Consider the following 22,996-nt stretch of genomic DNA (forward strand, 5'->3'; position numbering starts at 1 on the left):
ACAATAAAGAAAAGATGTGTAGCACGGAACCGCTACACCAGGAGGTGCCCCTGGGCCATGAAGTACACGTCCTGCAGCAAGTCAAGATTAGGGAAACAACAGGATACAGTTGTCAGCTCACTGTGTCCCAGTGGACATTCAGGTGTGGGGTATGGGGTCACCTCAAGGTGACCTCGGTCCCCACCCTCATGAGGCCAACCAAGATCGATCCAGAAACGTGCCGAGACCTGGCCAGGAACCGAGTCTACACGCTGCCAGGCAAGACCCAGCCACTGACGTTCCAGCTGAACCATCCCCTGTTCTTCACCCTCGATATGGTGGGCGCCCTTGTCAACAGCCCCGAGGGGGTGGGTTGTGAAGGGGAGGACGTCCACTTCGAGGGCCAGCTGTACCGCAATGAATTAGTGCTCCAGGAACGACGGCTGCTGGTCAAGGAAGAGACCTACGTAGTAGAGGATGGACGGGTGGAGTCCCAATCTGACCACCTGGCCTTAGAATGTCCCCATTCTGAGCTGTCTTGCATCACTGGGGAAGCAACCTACGTGTGGGACCACCTGGGGAGAGATTGCCCCTTGAGGCTGATCCGTAGCCTCCAGCCTAGCCTAGTGATGGATGCGTTCCTGGTTGACCATCAAGCCCAGTTTTTCATCAACATGACCAACCCCACCTCAATAGTGAACTGCGACTTTGAGGCCCATGCCACCAACCACCCAGCATTGTTCGTGGCAGCTGACCCAGCCGCGGCAGGGATGTTGATGTCCCCCTGCAGGCCCAGATACATGCAGGTTATATTGGATTTACTCTGGAGACACGCATGAAAAGCACAGCAGCAGAAGAAGTAGCGGCCAACTGCTGGAAGCTCCAGCAACTAGACCCGGCCCACCCGGTGCGTGTCCAGGGGAGCACGTTCTTGGTGCTGAGGGGAGATGTCCTGCTCCAGCTTACCTGCCAACGCAACAAATACGTTGTCCGTGAAAGCAAGGAATGTTGGGACAAAGTACCAGTGGAACCCACAGGATTTGTAGACGCCGTGACACGAGTGTATAGCGGCCACGCCACCAAGATTCCCTGCTCCTCCACATACCCCCTGACTGTGCACGCAGAGGAAGGCTGGATAGAGTTAACCCCCGCTCCTAAGAAGAGGCCACCCCCGCTGGATACGCCCAAGCAGCTGCTGACAGAACCCTTGGATGACTTCAGTTCAGGGGGCTTGTATTCGCAGGCTGAGTTGAACGACTGGCAGCAACTGCTGGCGTTCCCAGCGTATAAAAGCGCCATGCTGACCGGCCTGTCCTATGGCTCATGCGTTCAGCAAGGTAGCTGTTCGGCCACCGGGGACCATGGGATAGTGTCCTACAACATCGACCGACTGGCGGAGGAAGGAGAGGCCGCCCTGGATGTCTGGGCTGGATTCAGACAAGCTATTCACGAGTGGGGAGATGGCGCAGCCATACTGTGCTTGCTGTTGTTAATCCTCAAACTGCTGGGGGATCTGACCATCATTTCCCTGGCAGCCGCACAAGGAGGTGTACGGGCCGCCATGAATGCGATGTCACAAGTGTTCCTGTACCATCCAACTTTGTACAGGAAGGCCTTGGCCAGAGCCCGGCTCACCCATGCCAAGTCCCGGGACTTTTCAGTAGACTGGGATGCCATTCCCATCGGCCGGGAAGCAGCCGAGGAAATGGTGTCCATGCAATCAGCCGATAGCGGGCATGACCGCCCAGGCAGGCCAGGACCGCCCTCTGGAAGACCCCGCGGCCCCTCGGGAGGTCAGGCTGCCGCCCAGACGGTCAACTTGGCAGCCAGTGCCCCAGCCGCTGCCAACAACAACCAGAATGCCCCGCTGCTGACCGTCCCAGCAACAGCTGTGCCACACGCCAACCTGACACCTGCCGGCGCTGAGCTACGTGTCCAACCAAAGCCAGCCTCTGCCTTCTATCCCACGTTGGGAGCCCATCAGCCCTGAAAAAAACTCACCACTAGGATTCCATTGAATCATTATCATTTGTATATATCTTAGCCCTCAGGAGCGGGCCGAAGGCCTCAACCACTGTCGGAAGTCTGGTAGGGAAACCCTCTCCCAGCCTTCCGAGGGGAGAGTTGTGGTATTCGGCAACCGTGAGCCATGCCTATGGCACCCCTGACCGGGGTTCGGGGAAGGGCCAACGGCCCTCCCCCGAGTCCTGGGGAAGGGGTCTGCCGACCCCCTCCCTATGTCTAAAATTAATGATTGAATCTGACAAGCTTTATTATGGTTAAGCTGTATTGTTAATTCCCCCCACCCTTTCCAGGGATGGGGGATCATTATTGCCCAAACTGACCATTGTATATGTATTATAATGCTTTTATGTTATGATTATTTATTCCTATCTGTGTAGTTATTGTTTGTTGTATATAGCTTTAGTATTTCTTAGACCTTCAATAAAGGGACAACTGAAATTGATGTTGTTTGTTATTTAGTGATTGTTAGAGAAGCGTAGCTTCTCTATAGTAAGGTGTCCACGTCTGTTCACACTGCCGTAGTCTAATTGAACTCTGGTGTCTGCCATTTATCCTCGGCGGATACCACAATAATACGCTTAACTTGTGGCTAGTCCCTAAGGATCTAAGTAAGGGAGGTCAGTAAAATAGCCAAAAACCAAAAACCATTCCAAGATTTAAATTTAAAAGTATAATTGTCATAGATTATCCTGGTACCCATGTGGAGAACTGTTTAGTTTTTATCGAGATCTTAAAGGACAAACAAAAACTCTACATGATACAATTTATTTCACCCCAAAGCCTCTAGGGAAAGGAGGGGAGGGGTAAGAGAATTATCTAAAATATTTGTAAAACTTCCCTGCAGAGTGTAAAAATGTTTGTGACGGTTAAGTATAAATATAATTTTGTTTCTCCTTTTCAGTGGAGCTCTTACATGGGTCTTGGGCTTATTTACTGAAGGGTATAAAAGTAATCATTTAGCTAACCAACTGTCTAAAGAGAACAATCTATCTTTTTTTGATAATGGGTATTAATTTATCAAGATTCTAAATTTTTAGCTACTCTTTACCCACACCCTTTTAAAAGAATAAAAGTTTTTACAACGTGTCTGATATCATTGTGAGCAATTTAGTTTGGGTGTCACTTTCAAAATTTGCAAATATCGTGGCAAAAATCTTGGCAGATAGGTTGCACTTTTAATCTCTCTGAGCAATTAAAACATTGAATATATGAGTTTATAATTTTCAGGGTCGAGGTAAGCCAACCATTTCAATGCAAGAATCTGTCATCAATTTTGGGTTGTCTTGCCTCTGTAGAAAAATTTATCTATAATTATTAGCTATAGAAGAAACCACAGAAATTTCGTAACTTGCATTGGTAAACTTGTCTTTAGAAAGGTTTGCTGATAACTACGTTAACGATATTATCTCTAGGGGCGATAGAAGCTGGTATCCGTGACACTAAAACGTAATTTCCAACACTGATGATGTTAAGTGGAGCAATGTTTCATTTTCTGTCCAAACAAGCTGGGTACGATTACACCCTTTGAATGTACGACTCTTGTCTAAAAGTCCCAACTGTACATACTTTTAAGTTGCGTTTGTTCAAGGGCCAAGACATTCTCCCAACACAACTACAAGCCGCTACGTTAGTTTCCACTCACGCAAAATGCCGCGGGTTTTCCATGTAACAACATATAGTTATGCATGTCATCCCTATCAACAACAGTTAAGGACAAATAAAGTAAATACAATAAAAGGATATTTCATTTTTTTCAAAGCTAATGTTATCATAGAAAATGTACAAATTACTTATTGTAATAATATTATAATTGATTTATTTCAAATTTGGCAGGAATGGAGGTGGTAAAGGTTTTCCATCTTCATCCAATGTACAGCTCAAACGAGACACTCGTCGCCTTTCCTTGTCTAAAATAAAGAATTTTCTATTTAAAATCTTTAATTGGTATCAATATGATAAAAGACCATCGCATGGCTTAACGTTTAAAGTTTTAGTTAAAATAATGAAGGGCTATGACACTGGACGATGAATAATCATCCCCCCATTCCCAAGGCATTTTTGTGTAAAATTTTCCCGTTGTAAGCAGGTAAACTTCAGAAAGAATGAAAGTGTGTAAATTAATTAAACACCCATTGCCTCCTCCCTAAAAAATTATATTTTTAAATAGCATTTACATTAAAAAATTAAAAATTTAGGTGAGTTTTTAAATTTATTGTGATTTAAGTTTAAGAAATAAGTCTATTTCCTATTTTCATATATCAAATAGCAAACCCAAAACTTATCAAATATCAAAAAACTAACTTTTACCTGACTCTCTATTAGGTGAAGTAGCCCTGCTGGTTCCAGAGTACAATGAGGTTAAATCTGGATTGCTATGAAGCTTGCTGCCAACCTCCCGCCTGTTCCCCAGCGCCCGCAGTGTGTCTGCCTGCCTCTGCACAGATGAAGCCCTCGAGGATCTTGTTGTAGCGCCGGCTGTGATAGAGAGTCGCCTATCTTTTTTTAGATTTAGCAACTCATCTTCATCATTTTTAGAAATAAGAATGACACCTTTGGTCCATCCGTAAACATGAGTAGCTGTGTTAAATAATGATACTATTGATTTATCCTGCGCTTCATCCTTCCAGAACAAAGAATATATAGTAATTAAGAATATTATTATAAGCAACAGGGGAATTAATACAAAAAGTATAATAATCCAGATTTCTGTGTCATATCTTTTTAGAAGATTTTTCGTAGGAAATTGATGATTTTTTGCGTCTTGTTGGTGGTTTATTGTAACACCTACGGATGGATTAATTAATCTAAACCCACACCAATCCACCAATAAATTAGCTGACCGGAATTCTCGTTGCTGTGTTGTTCGCTTGAACGGACATGTTTGCATCTTTCGTCGCAATGGTTCTGTTTCCCAGTCAAGCTTTAATAAATTTTCTGAATGATTACTGGTGGATGCTAGGTCTATGACGACGCCCTGTTTGCCTGTTGGAGTGTCAGGCCGCCTGGCTCCATGGTTGGCAGCTGTGTCTAGGTAAATTATTCGTAGGTCGGCTGCAGATTCTACCCACATACTAAAAATATTATTTGAATAAAAAAAAAATTAAATCTAGCCCTTGAATGTAAGATAATAATGTTACAGAAAAAACGCTAAGAGGTTAATATAAATTTTAAGTAGTAATTTTTTTATTTTAGAAGACAAATTAGCTATTGGAACGACATGGTTATATCAGTCATGTATGACCACTTTAATTAAATAACAAATACTCAAATAGCCACAGAACTTGAACCTAATACTCTGTTAATCCTCTGTTTGACAGGTAGTTATGAATTCTATAAGTGTTAGTTTTATTCTACAAATTCTTATTTAACAAACAAGAAAGATAATCTTTTCTTTTTATAAATATGCTTTAAAATATAGACGCATTTTTTCCCACAAAAAAAAACATGAAACAACTTGCATGGAAAAATTGTTGTAAAATGATGAATGATAAATGATACCTTTTCTTGAAAACATCCAAAATGTTTTCTATTCTCCTCTGATCTGATAAAATATCCTCCAAATCCAAGTTAACTATCTGAAAAAATAGAAAAATAAAAATAACAAATTCAATGAATCAAGTACGTAAAATAAATCTGATAATGTTAAAAAAACAGTTAGATTATTAAAAAAGAATATTTTTTCCTAAAGTGCCTTGTTTAAAACCCCTTAATATAAAATGAATTAGGTCAGGTCTGGTTAGTTCAGGTTATATTTGGATATTTGGTATCCCGCAGTGTTAGGACCCCTTTCTTTTCAATTTCATTTTTAAAAAGGGGGGGGGGGTACATTACTACAGTGCTTGGCAGGCACATTGAGGAAAGCACTGAAAACAGACATACCCTAATCTAAAATTAGCTGCTGTCCGCTAAAAATATAATTATTACCTTAATTCTGACCCCAAAATCCATTGTTTGTGCTGAGTGAAGTACATGGAGTTGTACTGTCAGAGATGACAGGGAATAACTGACTCTGTCAAGACCAGTAACCTACCAACAAAATCATATTGTGAAATCTTAAGGATATATCCTACTAATTGTGAATCTGCATAGGGATTTGTACGGTCCTGGTTGACTTTGTGATTCCTTACTTTTGTGTTACAATTGATAATTATATTTTTTTGATATATCTATCTTACCAAGCTAAAGTTGAGTAAAATGTTATGTTATGTTATTTGTTGATTTCTCTTTGGCATATTATTGACAGGAACAAAACCTCAAAGCCTGAAATTTCCACAAAAAATGGTTTGTTCATTTACATACAATTTTGCCTCAAACTCAAAAATATGATATCAAATAATCAGCCAAGGCTGAATGTCATATAAAAGGACCAATATAAATAATAGATAATAAAGGTTTCGTGATTATTAATAAAATTACACCTAAATTGACCCATTTTTTAGAACCCGTGGATATAAAATTATTCAAATCTTCGTTCGTCTGTAAGTAATTTTTCTTTAACCCTTACAGATCGGGCCCCTATTCCCACTTTAATAGATCGGGGGGGGGGGGGGGGGGTCATATTGACCCCCCCCTCTATCTCAGGTTCTGCTACAGATAAAGACGTAAAATTTTTTTCTGGTGGTTCATGTGTATTTTTAGAGAAAATTACTTTTATTAGTCATAGCGGTCAGGCCGCTCCTTAGCCGCTTTTTAGCGGCCAGTCGCTAAATTTTAAAACAGCTGTAGAGCGGCAGCTTGGATGACCAAATTTTAGGACGAACTTTTATTTTTCATAACAAAAAAAATACTTTTTCTGATCATCGCCGAAAAACGGCAAATAACGGAAACCGCCGTTTTCGGCGGTAACGGTGGTAAAACGGCGGTTGGCGGCGCCAATTAATATTTTTATCTGTTTATTGTTGCTCAAGAATTTACCAAAAAAAATTATAGGTCTCTAGCTGTAATAGAAGCCACGATATTCATGATATATGTCTGTAGTAAACGCCGGACAAAAATCGGTCATAAAGTCGGTCAGGGTGCGGTAAAACGGTCATAACACCACTTTTCTCATAAGGTCATTGATATCTCAGTATTCACCAAAAAAATTTTAGGTTTCTACCTTATACACAAAAGTCATAATGTTGAAATTAGGATTTATTTAGAATTTTTTTTTAATTTTGGTGCTACCCAACCGACTTTGACCGGACACCACGACCGACACAGACCAGATATCCTAATAAAATCAACTCTTGCCGACGCATAATTACTAAACTTAAAAAGTCATGAAGTCACAGCTCTCCATCTTACCTACAAAAAAAAAATGACATTGAAAAAACTTAGGGGGGGGGGTCAATATGACCCCCCCCCCGATCTGTAAGGGTTAATTAAATTAAATAGTCTATTTCAGTAAACTGTAATTTTATTATAAACTAGCGGCTTCGCCCCTAGCCTCTAGGGGCTTTGCCCCAAGAGATGACAACAAAAAAATTCAAAAAGAAAATTAGAAGAACTAAAGAAATCTTCTACAAAATAAATTTTCTACAAAAGAAATCTTCTACAAAAGAATATTTCTACAAAAGAATTCCTCTACAAAAAAAAAAAAAAAAAAAAAAAAATGGGAGGTATTTTTTTTGGTTTTTTGGGGGGTTGGGGGTGTCCCACCCCCGAAGAAAATAGCTTAAAACCACCACAGGACCAATAGGTATATACCCTGAAGAGTAGAATCCAATCGGTTCAGCGGTTACCGAGATCTTAAGGGACAGACAGACGGACAGACGGACAGACGAACAGACATCAAGCTACTTTGTATTATAGATTAGAGAGTAGCTATAAACCATCGTAAAGTATTTAATTTCTTAATGGGCGGTACCTGTTATATAAATATTATATTTTAAATCTATGTACATTCAATACATTGTATATTAAGTTGACGCTTTAGATAAAGCTTTTCTATAAAAGTAACATGTCCATTGGTAGATTGATATACTTTATTTACGTCTATGTTTTTCTGACAAATTATTTAATAACTTTATTTAAGCATTTAGCATTTGATCAAAATCATGTCAAAATGCTTTCCAATATCAATGTATATTTAAAAATACACACACACACACACAAACAAACATCCTGTTACTTTATTATAAGGATTGGAAAGTTTTAACCTACTATTTGCACTAAAAAACTATCCATTATATCAATTATTTAGCCAATTTAGCACTTTTAAACTTTCTCTTTTTTTGCTGCGCTACTTTTCTGCCTATTTTCCTTGTGTGTGTGTATATGTCAGTGTGTATGTGTGAGTGTTTGTGTGTGTGTGTGTGCATGTGCTGCGTGTATGTTCGTGTGTCCAGCCTACGCCACGCCACACTCTGCTGGTAATAAATAGACATTGCATACATATGACAAGATGGTATCTATCATTTAGACCATAATCTCATACAAGACAACCTGCCAAATACTGTCAGCCGCGATCGCTATCCTATTAGTAAGGGTTTTTTGTCTGAGGCTTAAGATCTCAATAACTACTGAACTGATTGGGTTCTCTTTACTAGTTAACGTCACAGAGGTCCAGTGATGGTTTAAGGCCGTTTCATTTTCAGATTTAAGTCTTATGATTGTTTTAAGCAATTTATCTAATTTATCTTTGAATACAGAGTCCCTAGATATTAGAGGCGCATCTGCTAGTATATACCAATATGGAAATTTACTTTTTTTTATCAACATAAAAAAATTAATTTTTTGAGTTAAATATAATTAGATTAAAAATACAAAGGATACAAAACCCTTGCAGATAATTAAAGGGCAAAAACTAAACTATCATTAACCTAACCTAAACAACTGATCAGAACTAATCTTATAATAACAATCAAATATGCGAAGTCAATTATTTTATCAAGACTGTAAAAGAAACGTCAGTTGTTGCCATTAAATTTTTCTAACAATTAGTATTTGCACATAATAACGCGGGTGTCGATCTTATACATTATAGTTCAGGAGGGGGGGCCAAAGAGGGCGTGAAAGAATTCAGTCCATTTATATTCCAGACACCTAGCCATAGTTTTAATTCTCGATACAATTTTATTATCAATATTTGCATAACCAAGCCATATGGGTTCAATAACATATTATATACAACTTATATACACCAAGGACGTGCAAAAATAGATAAATACTGTAAATTCAGTCTAGCATCGAATTGTATCCAGCTTTCTAAGAATATAAAAATGCACCTAGGGGCTAGAAAAAAACTGGTTTTAATCTTTTAATTGTACATTCTTTATCCGCGGAAAGCTGTTAATATTATGATGCGAGAAATAACTTTTAATTTTCTTCTCTCTATTACCTTACTCCATTCACGCCAGCGCGGCGATACAACAAGGGGTTATAAAAACATTTGGGGTTGAAAAAAGGAGACAGCCAGTCAATTTAAATTTTAAAGGGGGTGTTGAAAATCCCCATAAAAATACCTTATCTTCTGTTCATGCACCCCGATACAAATAATGGGCACGCACCTACACAAGAAATGAAAACGATTAATTTAGTTTGCAAAACTGCACATAGGATTTCTTAACCCCCCCCCTCCCCTCCACCTGTTCAGCACTATCAAGGGGGGGAAAGCCAACCAATCAAAAATGGGTCAAACTCACTTTATTCATTTCTTTTGACGTCATTCTTTTCTTATATGTTTGGTGGTGGCAATTGTAATAAAAGTATTGGTTCAGCTTCTTTTAAGATAAAACTCTAGGCGAAAGTATACTTTTCACATTTCTCCCTAACACGCCCATGATTAATTTTTCCTTTTATAATATCATTATATCATTAAATTTGTTATATAAATAAAAGTAATTTAAAAACCTCCTGTATCTTTTTTATTAAACTGCATAAATGTGTGTGGCCGTTTAGTTTTGCAAGTATAATTTATAAAACAAGCATAAATAGAGCCGTAAATCTACTTTCTGAATTTATCTTTTTACAGGCGTACACAGGAAATGCAGAAAAGGGTGGTGGGGGGAAATTTTAAGTAAGAATTAGTCAAAAACATCCTATAAAATATGAAAACTTCCTTTAGAACTCATATAACAAATTTATAAACATGAGAATTTAAATTACATTAAAAATATATAAAAAAAAAATAAAGAGGGCATAGATAAGTTTCCAGAGATAGACAATTTAGTCCTGCTTGTAGAGATACATAGCTTAGAGCTGTAGCTGGCTGTATATATGGCTGTACACATGATGTAATTGTTATACCTGGAGACAATATAGTCCAGCTTGTTGAGGTACATCATAGAGCTGTAGCTGGCTGTATGTGGGGTTGTACACATGATGTAATTATTATACCTGGAGACAATATTGTCCAGCTTGTTGAGGTACAGCATAGAAATGTAGCTGGCTGAATATGGGGCTGTACACATGATGTTATTATTATACCTGGAGACAATATAGTCCAGCTTGTTGAGGTACAGCATAGAGCTGTAGCTGGCTGAATATGGGGCTGTACACATGATATAATTATTATACCTGGAGACAATATAGTCCAGCTTGTTGAGGTACAGCATAGAGCTGTAGCTGGCTGTATGTTGGGCTGTATACATGATGAAACCAGTCAGGTGAACTTGCTTCTCCAACCTCATTTATCCTAAATAAATAAGAAATCTTTAATCTTTTCCATAAGATTCTTTTCCAAAGCCTTTAATATTTTTGAAAATCATTTAAAAAACATTATATACTAAATATTCTTTTAGATGCGATTTTCTTGGCTGATAGCAAAGATAGGCGGATGGATTGTATACTTTGTCTTAGAATATAGAATTACGTTTTTCCGTCTGCCTGATATGTGGGTAATGCCCAGGGCTCGGCTGCCGCACGTCAGCCGCCTGTAAGCCCCAGGAAAATTAAGTTTTACAATTTTAAAAAGCAGCTGGAAGTTTTATACAAAACTGTAATCAATCTCTTAATATGATGAGATAAATAACTATTCTTGTGTATACAGTAACACATTTTAGTTAATTTAGTATCTTTACCAAAAATATTTAAGTTGCACTGCATTCTTGATCTGTGTCTTATTATCCACTAGTAGCTGCGCCCCTAGTTGAATTCACTAACCCAATTTTTCAGATTTTTTTTGGGGGGGGAGGTAAATATTTTTCTCAAAAGGCGATTTTTATTCGATGGGTGGTGGTAACCTCCCCAAAAATTGTCATAAACCTCCCCAGGACCTATGGGAGCTTCCCTTTAAGGGAAAACAATATCGGTTCGGCAGTTGTTCGGTACACACAAACAGACAGAGAAACATCCGTTTACTTTATTATAAGGATATTACAAAACTAGTTAAATGATATCTATAGGTATCGAAGCTAGAGCATTTATGTCAAAATCAGAAAACTTAAGAATTGTAAAAATGCATTTCAACTTTATTAGAAAAGAAATAACGATAAAAAATCAAAACGTTAAAATTTTTTTAGATAAATTGTTATTGCAAAAAAATGTTAATAAAAATGTTGTTACTTTTAATACAGCATATTTTTGCTTTACATAACATTTTATTTCACAAGAACACCATTAAAGTTATTTTTCTGTGAAAAAAAATATCTTGGATTGAATGGCAAGAATACTTTCTACATTTCACCTTTACCTGTGGTACTTAATTAAATCTACATATCTAATACTTTTGTTTCAATGCCTTTGATTATGTCAACCAATTCTCCAGTATTTGAATGACTGTGAGCTTGAACTATTCAGTTTTCTTATCGTTTTTAACTTTTGCTATCACATTTATATGAAATCTAATGCAAGAAGGATAACTTAAGTCAATTGGAAGCAAAGATCTTTAAAGAAATCAAATAAACATAAGGACATACATATACTTCAATGATGGAGGGGACATTGGGCTGTTTATTACGCTAGTCCCCATCGTCTTATAATAGCGTTTCTTGTTTGTTGGCTTAACAACCTTGGGGATTTTATTAAATTTTGATTGGTTGGTTCATTTAGTGTCCATACATTTCAACCACTAAATGTAATCTACATAAGGAGTATATATAATTTTTGCTACTAATATGCAAGGTGTCTTCACAACCTACAGACTGAAATGTATTGTAGCTACGATACCTGAATTATTCATTTCCTATTTATTACATGAGATGTCTGAAATTTTAATGGATATATTATTACTTGGATCTTACACCCTATTTTCATGCTTTCGAATAAAGTGAAACTTGCAGTTGGCTAAAATAACTATTACCCATCCATCTTCTTAACCCCATATTCTCCTTTCCTACTGGAAGCTAAAATGACGATAGCTAGCTTTCATAATATCCACGTATATCAATCTACATTCATTGAAATGTAATATGAATGAACTTGCCATTTCCTTTAAAAAATTAAAAAACAAGGAAATTAAAATTTGTTTTTTGGTCAAAGAAAGTAATTTTCCGGGAAGAAGTTGAGAAATACTATTCATTTTATATTTAAAAGTTATACAATTTCATTTATTACTTCCAATCTGATTAATTTTCGCCGATTCTGAACTGGTTCTGGACGATAAAAGAAATAGATAAAAATTGTTCGTGAGAAGATGAGAAAAATATCAGGTCCAACAAAAAAAATTTCCACAATTTTTATTATTTTCTATGTATATTTAGTAAAACAAATTTCATCAACACGATCTGTTAAAAAATTCAAAATGGTTTCATTGACTGCAAAATAAGGGAATTTATCCTTATGGAATCCTCGCATGCTTTACTGTTGTAGCCAGTAGGTATATTATGTGCAAAGAAACGATCAAAATGCCTAAATACACCATAAGTCAATAGTGAAGGGGTTAGATAACTGTGTGCCCCCACCCCGAGGAGCTTCTGCAGACTACCAATTGGGTCTTTGAAAATCAACCAATAGCGTCTTGAATATTAACTCAGACAAGTCGCTACAAAAGAGGAGAAATAAATTTGCTAGCAGACGAAAAAGGTCCCCAACAGAGATCCAGGTAGTTGTCTGGTTATACATCTATATTTAAAGATTTATTATCTAAGGAAAATTATATCATGATTTAACTATGTGCAACACTAAACATACTTCAAAATTTTACCTAAATCTATAATCATGATCATTGATATCCACAGGAACGGTGGAGGTATTAAACCTACGCTGCAGATCATGAACATGAATGGACAGATGGACAAGCTGATGGACATATCCTTGCAGGACAAGCTCAGGATCATGGCAGTCACCAGCAAGTATGTCACAACTATAACATGATAATAACAATGTTATCACAACATATTTTGTCATTTTCCTAATATTTTATTCTTTTAATATTTAGGTTTAAATAATGAGCTCTGTTTCTCGAGGTCGATAAGAGATAAATACTACATAGGCTGTCTGCTCATATACACATACAACAGAGCTAATAGAAATGTTCAACTCCCTATTTAACTACCCACCTATCTTTCATAACTTAAAATTATTAATCTTCCCTTGATTTAGAGAAATATTTTTGGCTCGCATCGATCCACAGAACACTAAAAAAGCATTTATAGAATAAGACTATAATTCAACCATTTTCTGAAGAAAATTATAATTGATATTCATATACAGGTAATTAGAATATTTCAAACTTAAATAGTTATATAATAAAAGGTTTTTTAATAAAGTAATAATGTTAGTAGAGAATTGTGATCTTTTTCATGTATGTTTATAAAGTTTAAATTTTTTTCTACACTCTAAATTATATTATAGGTAAGTGTTGTTATGTTCTTAGGTGTACACTTTAGTGTCCTCACCTACTTTTAAGTCAGGGAAGGTGATCCCTTTCTTAAAACGGAAGCTTTTTATAGTGCCTATAAAAAAGGGAAAATTTTAAAGACGTTGGGTCAAAGTATCTCGAATGACGTAGTATTAGAATAATCTAATATGACGTCTAATATGATTGATCAAAGTTTTTAAATTCATCCGTTTTCAAAAGTACTATAAATAGCTTATCAAAAATAAAACAATTGTAAAAAAAATAGACGTTAATCATTTTTTGAGTATTATAAACCATATACAAGAAATACATTTCGTGTACAAGTACATATACCAAACATGCTTTCTTTTTATAAAAAAAGAGCTCAATCATCACAATGTTTATAGATCCCAGTATTATTTCTTTTTTTGTGATAAGTTTAACATTCAATTATTATTTTTTTCTGGTATTTTTTAATTTAATAAAATAATCCTCAAATACTAGAGTACCGCAACCCTGGATTTTAATGTTTACATTTTCCCAGGCAGAGTATTATGTGTAATAGAAGGAAAGCTAGGAGAAGGATAATTAAAAACGAAGCTTTTCCACAATTAGGGTCTGTACGTCACAACGTCAGGGCTAGTTGTCCATTTTAAGGTATGAAAGGGTTGTCTAATCGTCATTAAAATCAAGCTAATTGTTTGTTTCTCATTTCTGACACTTTATTATTTAGTAAAAATACAATTAATTCATTTTTTTACAGTCCATGATTACATTTTTCATATAAAATATGTTATGATTATTACTCTTTAGTTGTAAACCAATAGACAGTAAACCTAAAATTATTTATTGGCTTGTAAGCTTCGTTTTTTTTGGATGTTGTCATTCTTGTTAATAGTTTCAGGTAGAAAGTAAATACAACAGATGTTTATTAAAATTCATTTTATCCCTGACTGACCGCCCGCCCACTTCTCAGGATAAGGAATTTCCACTTTCATTATTCTATTATTAATTCTTAAGCGTGTCATTTAAAATAATACTTTAGGCAAAGCATATTTTCTATACGGGGGGCATGTACTTCAAAAACTTTTAAATCTACTCAATTATTTAAGGTTTGATCAAATGATCTGATGAAAATGAAACACGACATAAACATTTTTCCCCCTAAAATGTCATTGTTGCAGAAAATAAAAAAAAAATTAGATGCATAGTTATCAAATATCTAATAAGAAGCTATTCTAAAATTATGCTATCCGTTGCTTTGTTACCGCTTTGATGCTTTTAGGACATAAATTTCAGTGCTCCACTGTCATGAATGCTGTCAACCTTGTTTTTTAATGCCTGTTATATATTTTGACATTTAATCTGCAAGTAAATGATCTTTTTTTTATGGAATGTGACCTCACATTTTTTTGTAAGGAACTGAAATAGTCAACAGATTAGATTTTTAATGGATTTCATTTCATCTATTCATGAGAAAGACTAAAATGAAAAGATGTTGATAATTTTTAGCAGCGAAACTTTTCATAAGTTGTCTTTTTTTAATAGGCTTTAAGGAAAATATAAAATCTCTCGGTTAAAATATAATATATATTGAAATATTTAAATAGAGATTCATTTGACTGCAAGGTCTGACCATAACACATTGGAGAAGATTTAGTTTTTATGATTTGAATTGTTATTATAACATAAGCTTAGGAATATGATACTTTTAAAGATTCTGCTCACTCATGACTTATTTTGTCCATACGACTGTTAAATTAGATTTAGTTTTGGGGGGAGTTTTTAATTCGCTAGCCATAAAATTGACAAACATCCTTTTCTGTAAAACAAATGTTAATAAATGTTAAATGTTATATTATTTTAATTTAGAAAAATTAGATCTTGGTGAATTATTACATTGCTTGGGAAAATATGCACGTGCGCGGGTTACCAAAAAATGAGTTAAACATCTAGATAACTATATTTTTCTGTGTTTTGTGTTTAATGTTTTATATCTAAAAGTGTATACAGCATACTTTAATAGTTATTTATCGCATCGTATTATAGACAGTTTTCTGCGGATATTAAAATGAAAAGTTATAAGATTAAAACCAGCTCTGTTAGTCATGTTAGGGGTTGGATGCTCGGGCTAATAAAACTGGTATTAATTTTGGGATTTATTCTTTAATAGTTGTAGAAAATTGTATGCAATACAATGCTATACATGATTTTTCAGCATAGCTAAATTACATAAAAATACATTTTTCGTGACTTTGGTAGATGTTTATTCTTGTTTGGGTGCTAGTGTGTCATAGTAAAAATGTGTGCAAAGAGTGTTTCAGTGTGCAGTATTTGAGTATTTGATGTAATAACAATGGAATCAACATCCACATATCAACAGCTGCAAATTTAGAGGTTAAAAAATATCGTTCCATTGCAAATAAGGGTATTAAATGATGAGCTATCGTTCAAAAAACTTTCCCTGGTGTAAGATACACTCATTCCTTTCAAAAAGGGGGTTTAAAATAATACATTCAAATTAACTTATACATCCTAGGTAGAAATAACCACTTTTATACAAAATTTAATAATAGTGAGAGAAATAAGCTTGTTTTTTTCTTTCTTAAGTCATTTATCCTTGATTATTAAATCCATAAAGCATGTCCTTCCTCATTATTTACAATTGTTAAGCTTTACATCCGAAATTTTCTTATACAGGTATATCTACAAAGCAGGGTTTCATACATACTATATATGTCATGGCTAATTCAGAAATGAAGAAAATAATTTTGAATATTTCAGATTATTGTATCATGAGTCATGACAATTAATAATTATAAATGTTGACTTTAAAAAACCTGTCATTATCTAATGAATCCTAATTTAACATATTCTACATGTGTAGAACATATTAGCATGGGCGTGCGAGAGGGGGGATGTGGAAAATGGATGGAGGGTGTAGGAGGGTGTAGTAGACACCTCCTTCCAAACGTATTCTAAGGACCAAAAAATGTGTACATATATTCTCTAAATAACATTCTATTTTTTATTTCTAACCCCCCCCCCCCCTTCCGGTAAGATCCGAATGCATGCACCATCCTAAACGTTTATTTATTACACAAAACTACAGCCCGTTTGTCTACATTTCATGGTATAAAAATTTGTGTACGCTTCGCGCCCCACCTAGCAAAATCCTGTACACGCGCCTGCATATAAGTGTATATGATTGCTTTGTAGAAAGCTGTATATGTGTGTATGTATACCTGAAATCTAAAGAGTAGGAGAAGTGGGGGGTAAAGAACAGCTATAAGCTTTCCTAGTAGACTCACAAGCTTGTTTTTAGCTGGACACAACAAAATAATATACATACAAATATCAATATGTAGTTCCCACTGGGAGTCAGTGTGTTTTGTGTTTACAGTCATCATTAAATTATGTTTTATGTGATAAAAATTTGAGTGATATTGTGTTGGTTGAGTGGGGGAGCTTATTTGTGAGAGGTTGGGGCTAGGCTGGGCCAACAGCATTCATTGCTGGGGTATCCAATTATCCAGGTAAAAAGTACAGTTTGTTTTATAGTTTTTGTCCTCATTTCAAATTTGGAGTATTTTATGCGTTACAATTTTTGTTTAGCTGCAACAAAAAAAATTGAAACGATTTTTTGTAATCATATTATGTAAACTATTTAGGGTTTTGTTTGTCCGTTAAGATCTCGCTAACCCCTACACTAACGAAGTTCTCCTTTTCAGGGAAGCTTCACATAGTTATGACTCTTCCCTTTATCGTCAAATATTGTCCTACTATATACTAGGAGCGCATTTTGAATTTCAATTTTAGCTTTATGTCAACCAAAATCAAAAAATAATTTAGCATTGTGTATTTGCTTTACCCTAGAAAGAAGTTACAATCCTCATGAACTATAGATATGAGTTTGTAAACGAGAAGTGAATTAAATTTAGAGTTATTTTGGGTCGATTTCTAAAGTTATAAGTGGGCTTTATATTCATTAAAAACCGCACTGAAAGTCACTTTTGAAAAGGCTGTTCAAAGCATGTTCTATTAAGCTTCGTTTTATTCCTCTGTCTTTAACTAGATAACGTTTTGATTATAACTGTTGAATAATCTTTAGTTGGTTTAATTTGTAGATGCATGTTAATGTTATTGATCAATATGTTTTATACATAGAGAAATTTTGATATTGGCTGTTCTTTTTCACATCTTAATTCATCTTCATGTGTTATGACTGTGTGCAGTCTTGCTTGTTTCATAAAAAAAAACATTTATTTAATATGGTTATGTTTTTTTAGGATGGACCATAAGATAGCATTATTGGCGTTAGTTGCCTGGGCCTTGGCCCTAGGTCCTCCTGGCAGTGAGGGTCAGGTAGCTGGCAGGACCATGACAATATCTGCCATTTTTGATGATGACGGTGACAAGTTTCTTGAGCTGGCGTTCAAACATGCTGTTGATACTGTTAATAGAAACAGGTAAATAGACATATAAGATGTAAAGCTTTCATAGAATTCTTGACAATAGACAAGGATTGGGGGAAAAATATTATTAAATAAGCAAACTATTTTTAGCTGTTTGTACATAAATGGTACTTTGTATATATTTTGTTAATTAAAATTCCCTTCTGATTTCATTTAAATTTCTGTTTTCTCGTATTTCGTGATTTTTAAGCTTCGTTTTCATGGATGTTGTGATCATTGTTTTAATAAAGGTTCTTTTTAAATAATAATAAATTGAAAAGCCTGTCTAATAACTTTTGACGTAAGTGCTCTTTCTCATTCGCTCTAAAGCTTTTATAATAGATTGAAAAGAATTATAAACAATAAAAAATTGTGTAAGTGACTTTTGTAGAAAATAAAACATACAACTTATTTTTACAATAGAATAACTCAATTATAAAAATAGTCTTTTAAGATTAAACAAATTATTTAAATTTGTGGTTTGAATAACATTAAAAAATCTTTAAATTTATTTCAATAAACGTTTTCACATGTAGGGCATGTTGTTTTTTTAGAATGAAATAATTTATCATATTCATAATAAATGTATAAGTTCCAGATCCCCATTTGTTATTCAACTAATAGGAACAGTGTATGAACAATCCGACTTTACTATTGGCTGAAAGTGTACACATTTTGTACGAAAGTTCATTTTTTCATTAAATTAATATAATAAGTCAGCTATAAGAGTTAAATTTCTTAGGACAAATAATAGCTAAAAACCATCATAAGTTTTACATCTGACTATGCTGAAACAACATAAATCAATAAGTTCAGTAGTTTTCGAAATCTTGAGCTAGAGGCAAAAAATGTTTATACTTTATATATTAGGCTTTTAACTTGGAAGTTATGGGTTGTTTTTCAGTCACATGCTACTCTATTATCTAACTCTCTTCTGTGTGATATATATTATGTATGTAGATAGATAGTACACGGTGTAAACAAATTGTTTACTATATTCTCTTCATATATTTACTTTCTCTGGTAAGTAAATATGTTTATAAAGGACATTTATCTAACCAGAAAAAATCGGAAAAGTTAAAAGAAATTTTGTGCACATAGGGTTGGGGGACATACAAGACTTATTTTTTGTGTTGACATACCTAAATGCCAAATAGCCTTATATTTGCCCCAGAAAAATACAAAGCTTATTATAAAATTGTTAAATTCCCCGAGATCTTAGTGGAGAAACATAAACACATATAATGGAATAAGGATTTTGAATGTAAAATAAAAATGATGCTGTGAGTATTGGTGCAAAAAATATGACGTAACAAAAAAAAATAGCCAATGAGAGGCCACTATAAATATTACCATTGGTCAATAACGGCCTCTCATTGGCTAATTTTTTTTGTTACGTCATATTTTTTGCACCAATACTCACAGCATCATAATTTTTTTTTCATTCGATTATAAAATCAGTATATTTCAAATGCTTTGGTAAAGTCAGATTGACTTAAATTCACAAGCTAAATTAGAATTTTATGTTAATTATTCAAATAAAAGCACCAATTGAATTCATAGCTCTAGATTAATATGCACCTTGTGTGAATATTTTATTGATCGTAGAAATGTTTTTTTCAATAAATATCATTGGTTATTGTAAAAATAGCCTAAAAAATTGTTTTAGGTTTTTAAGTCTAGAGCTTTATTTTTAACTTTTATCCATTCTGATTAATATTCTATTTTTTTGTTCCTGCTTCAGGACAAGGAGGGGATACGCCCCTCCAATTTCAATTTGGGTTTTAAAAAGAATAAAAGAAAACAATTTTTTACTGGGGGGGGGGGATTTTTCTAGGGAAAGAGTTACGGTTCCCTCTTCAAAAATAGTTATAAAACTTTCCTGGACCTTCTTGAAACGTCACTGTAAAGGAGACTCATATCATTCCTGCGTAACTACAATGATAACACAGAGACAGATAGACATCCTATTATTTTATGTAATGGCTGCAGTTTCACTTTTCTTATATAATTGAGAAGTTGTTGTTTGATTTAACAAGGTTTTTAGTATTAAAATGTGTTAGGTTAGTGATAAAATGAAAGAAGCGGAATGCGTTTGCCAATTATCTCGCAAAGTTACTATCAAAATTACGCTGAGAAAAGCTGCAAAACCTAAAAAATATGATTAAGATAAAATATATTTATATTTAAGTTTTAAAGACATGGTTACAAAATGAATTGTATATTTTTGCAACTTGTTCTCGTAAAGAACATTTGTTTTTGGCACAACAACTGTTAAATTGTAGACAAGTGTAGCACAAAATTTCTTGCCAACAAATTTTTCTGTTTTATGTTAAAACAAGCAAGATTATGTACTTCTAGCGTAGATACTCTTTATATTTCGTTTTCATAAACAGTTTTTTTAACTTTACGATTCATTTATTTTTTAATTTACTTTGTTATTGTGCATGGATTAAGTTTTCCAGTGTGTCCCTGAATCCAATTGATTTCAGCTGCATTAAACCGGTTCTGAGAAATAATGAAAAATCTTTTAAAGTATCTTGTTAGAGACAATTGTCCAGAAATCGTAGGAGTAATCAATTTTTGGGCAGCCTTGGCATATACTATGGTTTAAAGATATAGAAACGTCTATACCGTTATCTTTGTTTTACAATTTGCCTGCTTCTTGTAATTCGAAATGTATGAATTGTAGAGTAGCAAGGTTAAGAAATGGCTATTTAAAAGAATTAAATACATGTTATTTAAAAAAATTTAAGATTGGAAAAAAATCATAGAATATTCCAGAATACTATTTTTTTTTAATACTTTTTTAGAAAAGAAAATTATTTTTAAGAGACAAAGTATAATCCTATCCTAATTTAATTTACATATGATATATATATATATGAGAATCTAACACCAAGTCGACAATATTTTTGGCAAGAATATAGATGGATGTAATTGTTGAGAGATAAATCAGAATTCCCCCCTACCTCGTATCTGCCTGCCCACCCGTATCCCACCGAGTATTCCGCAATATTTCTACTAAACTTTTCTCCGTAAGTCTTCTCTTACTTCCCCCCACCCCCCTATCTAAACAATCATAAAAATAAGTTCCTTCCACATTTCTCATGTATAAATCTTCACATCCCCAAATTTTGTTATAATCTCTCTGTTAGAAAAGTGGTATGGAGAAAAGGATCTATTACTTGAAGATTGGGGATGATTTTGGACGGAAAGTTGATTAGTTCAATTATTGTAGATCTGTCCTGAAGACGGATGGAGTTGAGATATAAGAAAGTGATGATTCCCCACAAATGTTTGAGTGGGTGGTAACTTGGGTCAGGGTCATCTTATTTCTTACTTTTTAAAAGCGAAGCTTTTCTATAATTAGGGTCGGTCCGTACGTCCGTCCGAGATAGATAGCTTTTATTCGTTAATTTAGGCATGTTAGAATTGTCCTATCGATTTCAAACTTTGCATGATGATTCCTGTAGTAGTTAGGTACGAAATAGAAAGCGTAGCAACTCTATAATCATTACCAGAATGTCCGTACGTCCATTTTAAACATGTTGATTTTTCTACTTTTTTAACAACAAATTTTTTTGTGATCTAATTATCCGTTTAATCTGATTTTTGGTATATTGATTCCTGGGACAACAAAGAACAATAGTAGAAGCGAAGCAACTCTATAATCAAGTTCTAAAAATGTAAGTATGTCCATAAACATTATCGGGCTTCAACTCTTTCGATACTTTATATTCTGATTATTCAGTTCATACACTATACAAGTGTTAATGTCCGTTTGTCCTACCGTTTCAGTGCTTCGCTTTTATGGATGTTGTCATCCTTGTTATAAGAAACTTTTTACAAAAAAAAAAGGTTTTAGAGTAGAAAGAAAATTACGAAAAAAAACATATAGATTTTCTATTTGTGATTATTTTTATAGTTTGATTTGAATTTATAACTATTTTGATTCTCTGAAATTTTATATTTTAAAGTTTTTTTTGGGCGATTTCTCTTATGGTGGTGGGGGTAATGGTACCACACCCCAATATATTTATAAACCTTTCCTAGTCCTATGAAAAGCATCACTGTAAAGAAGAACCATATCGGTTTAGCTGTTAGCTAAACGCTTCGTTACACACACTCACAAACAGACTACCTATTATTTTTATGTATGAGTATATTAATTAAATATAAAATCATAACTTAACTAAAGTTTCATATTTACATTGTAAATTCTTCTACGATTTCATTTACACATAAAGTTGTTTATCTTATAAGAAAAAAAAAGTTTAGCTATTATCAAAAAAAAATTCTTTGTTGTAGATGAATTAGATATAAATTCTGAAGAAATTTAAATTTTAAAAATTCTTTTTATTTTTCCTAATATTTTTATGCAGAGGTTCTTAGTTTTCAGAGTTTTCCTTTCTATTATTTCTAGTTTCTAAGGGAGGGGTCAACAAATAATCCAAAACCACCCTAAGACATTTATTAATCTTGCCTATAAAGTACAACCCAGGCGGACCAACATTTTCTGAAATCTTAAAAAAAAACTTAATACTTTATATAATGGAATAGTGGCTGTCCTGTTCCCCTAGCATCTAGGGGCACTAAGGAGAAAGAGGGCCAGTAGGGCATAGAAATAGCCTAAAACCACCCATTGCCTAAATTTAAAATGAAATCTCTGCAGGGACTGGGGCTCTAAGGGGGAAAAAAGTGTAGCTTTACTCTTCTGCGCCAGCTAATTCTTGAACAAACCTAGATTATACAAGTTTTGCTAATATTAATAGAATGACTATTGATATATATGCAAATTTAATGATGATATTTATTAAAAGTTTGGATCTAAATC

The 22,996-nt window shown here is 34.4% G+C and overlaps 2 protein-coding genes across 3 annotated transcripts in view; one reads left to right on the forward strand and one right to left on the reverse strand.

The window, feature by feature from the left end:
• Nucleotides 1–2,584: 2,584 nt before the first annotated feature.
• Scgalpha (sarcoglycan alpha) lies at nucleotides 2,585–13,769 on the reverse strand. Its single transcript, XM_080159562.1, has 6 exons — nucleotides 13,070–13,769; nucleotides 10,504–10,621; nucleotides 5,929–6,030; nucleotides 5,503–5,579; nucleotides 4,312–5,075; nucleotides 2,585–3,911 (listed from the first exon to the last, which is right to left on the reverse strand). The coding sequence occupies exons 1-6, from the start codon at nucleotides 13,270–13,272 to the stop codon at nucleotides 3,820–3,822; spliced, it is 1,356 nt and encodes a 451-aa protein (XP_080015688.1). The 5' UTR covers nucleotides 13,273–13,769; the 3' UTR covers nucleotides 2,585–3,819.
• Nucleotides 13,770–17,100: 3,331 nt separating this feature from the next.
• LOC145316151 (glutamate receptor ionotropic, kainate 2-like) overlaps nucleotides 17,101–22,996 on the forward strand; it is a 38,513-nt gene continuing 32,617 nt past the window's right edge. For both annotated transcript variants that reach the window (XM_080156471.1, XM_080156472.1), the window contains exons 1-2: nucleotides 17,101–17,241; nucleotides 17,995–18,174. In XM_080156471.1, coding sequence (XP_080012597.1) covers nucleotides 17,996–18,174 — 179 coding nt within the window. In that variant the 5' untranslated portion in view covers nucleotides 17,101–17,241; nucleotide 17,995. The remainder of the gene's footprint in view (nucleotides 17,242–17,994; nucleotides 18,175–22,996) is intronic.

This window comes from Acartia tonsa, chromosome 4 (assembly GCF_053477335.1).
Source record: "Acartia tonsa isolate MP-2025a chromosome 4, ASM5347733v1, whole genome shotgun sequence".
NCBI lineage: Eukaryota > Metazoa > Arthropoda > Copepoda > Calanoida > Acartiidae > Acartia > Acartia tonsa.

What these genes read in the sequence shown, in the direction of transcription:
- Scgalpha (XM_080159562.1), bottom strand. Translation starts at nt 13,272, where the DNA reads ATGACAAAATATGTTGTGATAACATTGTTATTATCATGTTATAGTTGT. An exon ending in CTGGACTATATTGTCTCCAG is followed by an intron (nt 6,031 to 10,503) that starts GTATAATAATTA and finishes TTTTGTTGGTAG; the next exon opens with GTTACTGGTCTTGACAGAGT. An exon ending in TTGGATGTTTTCAAGAAAAG is followed by an intron (nt 5,076 to 5,502) that starts GTATCATTTATC and finishes TAATATTTTTAG; the next exon opens with TATGTGGGTAGAATCTGCAG.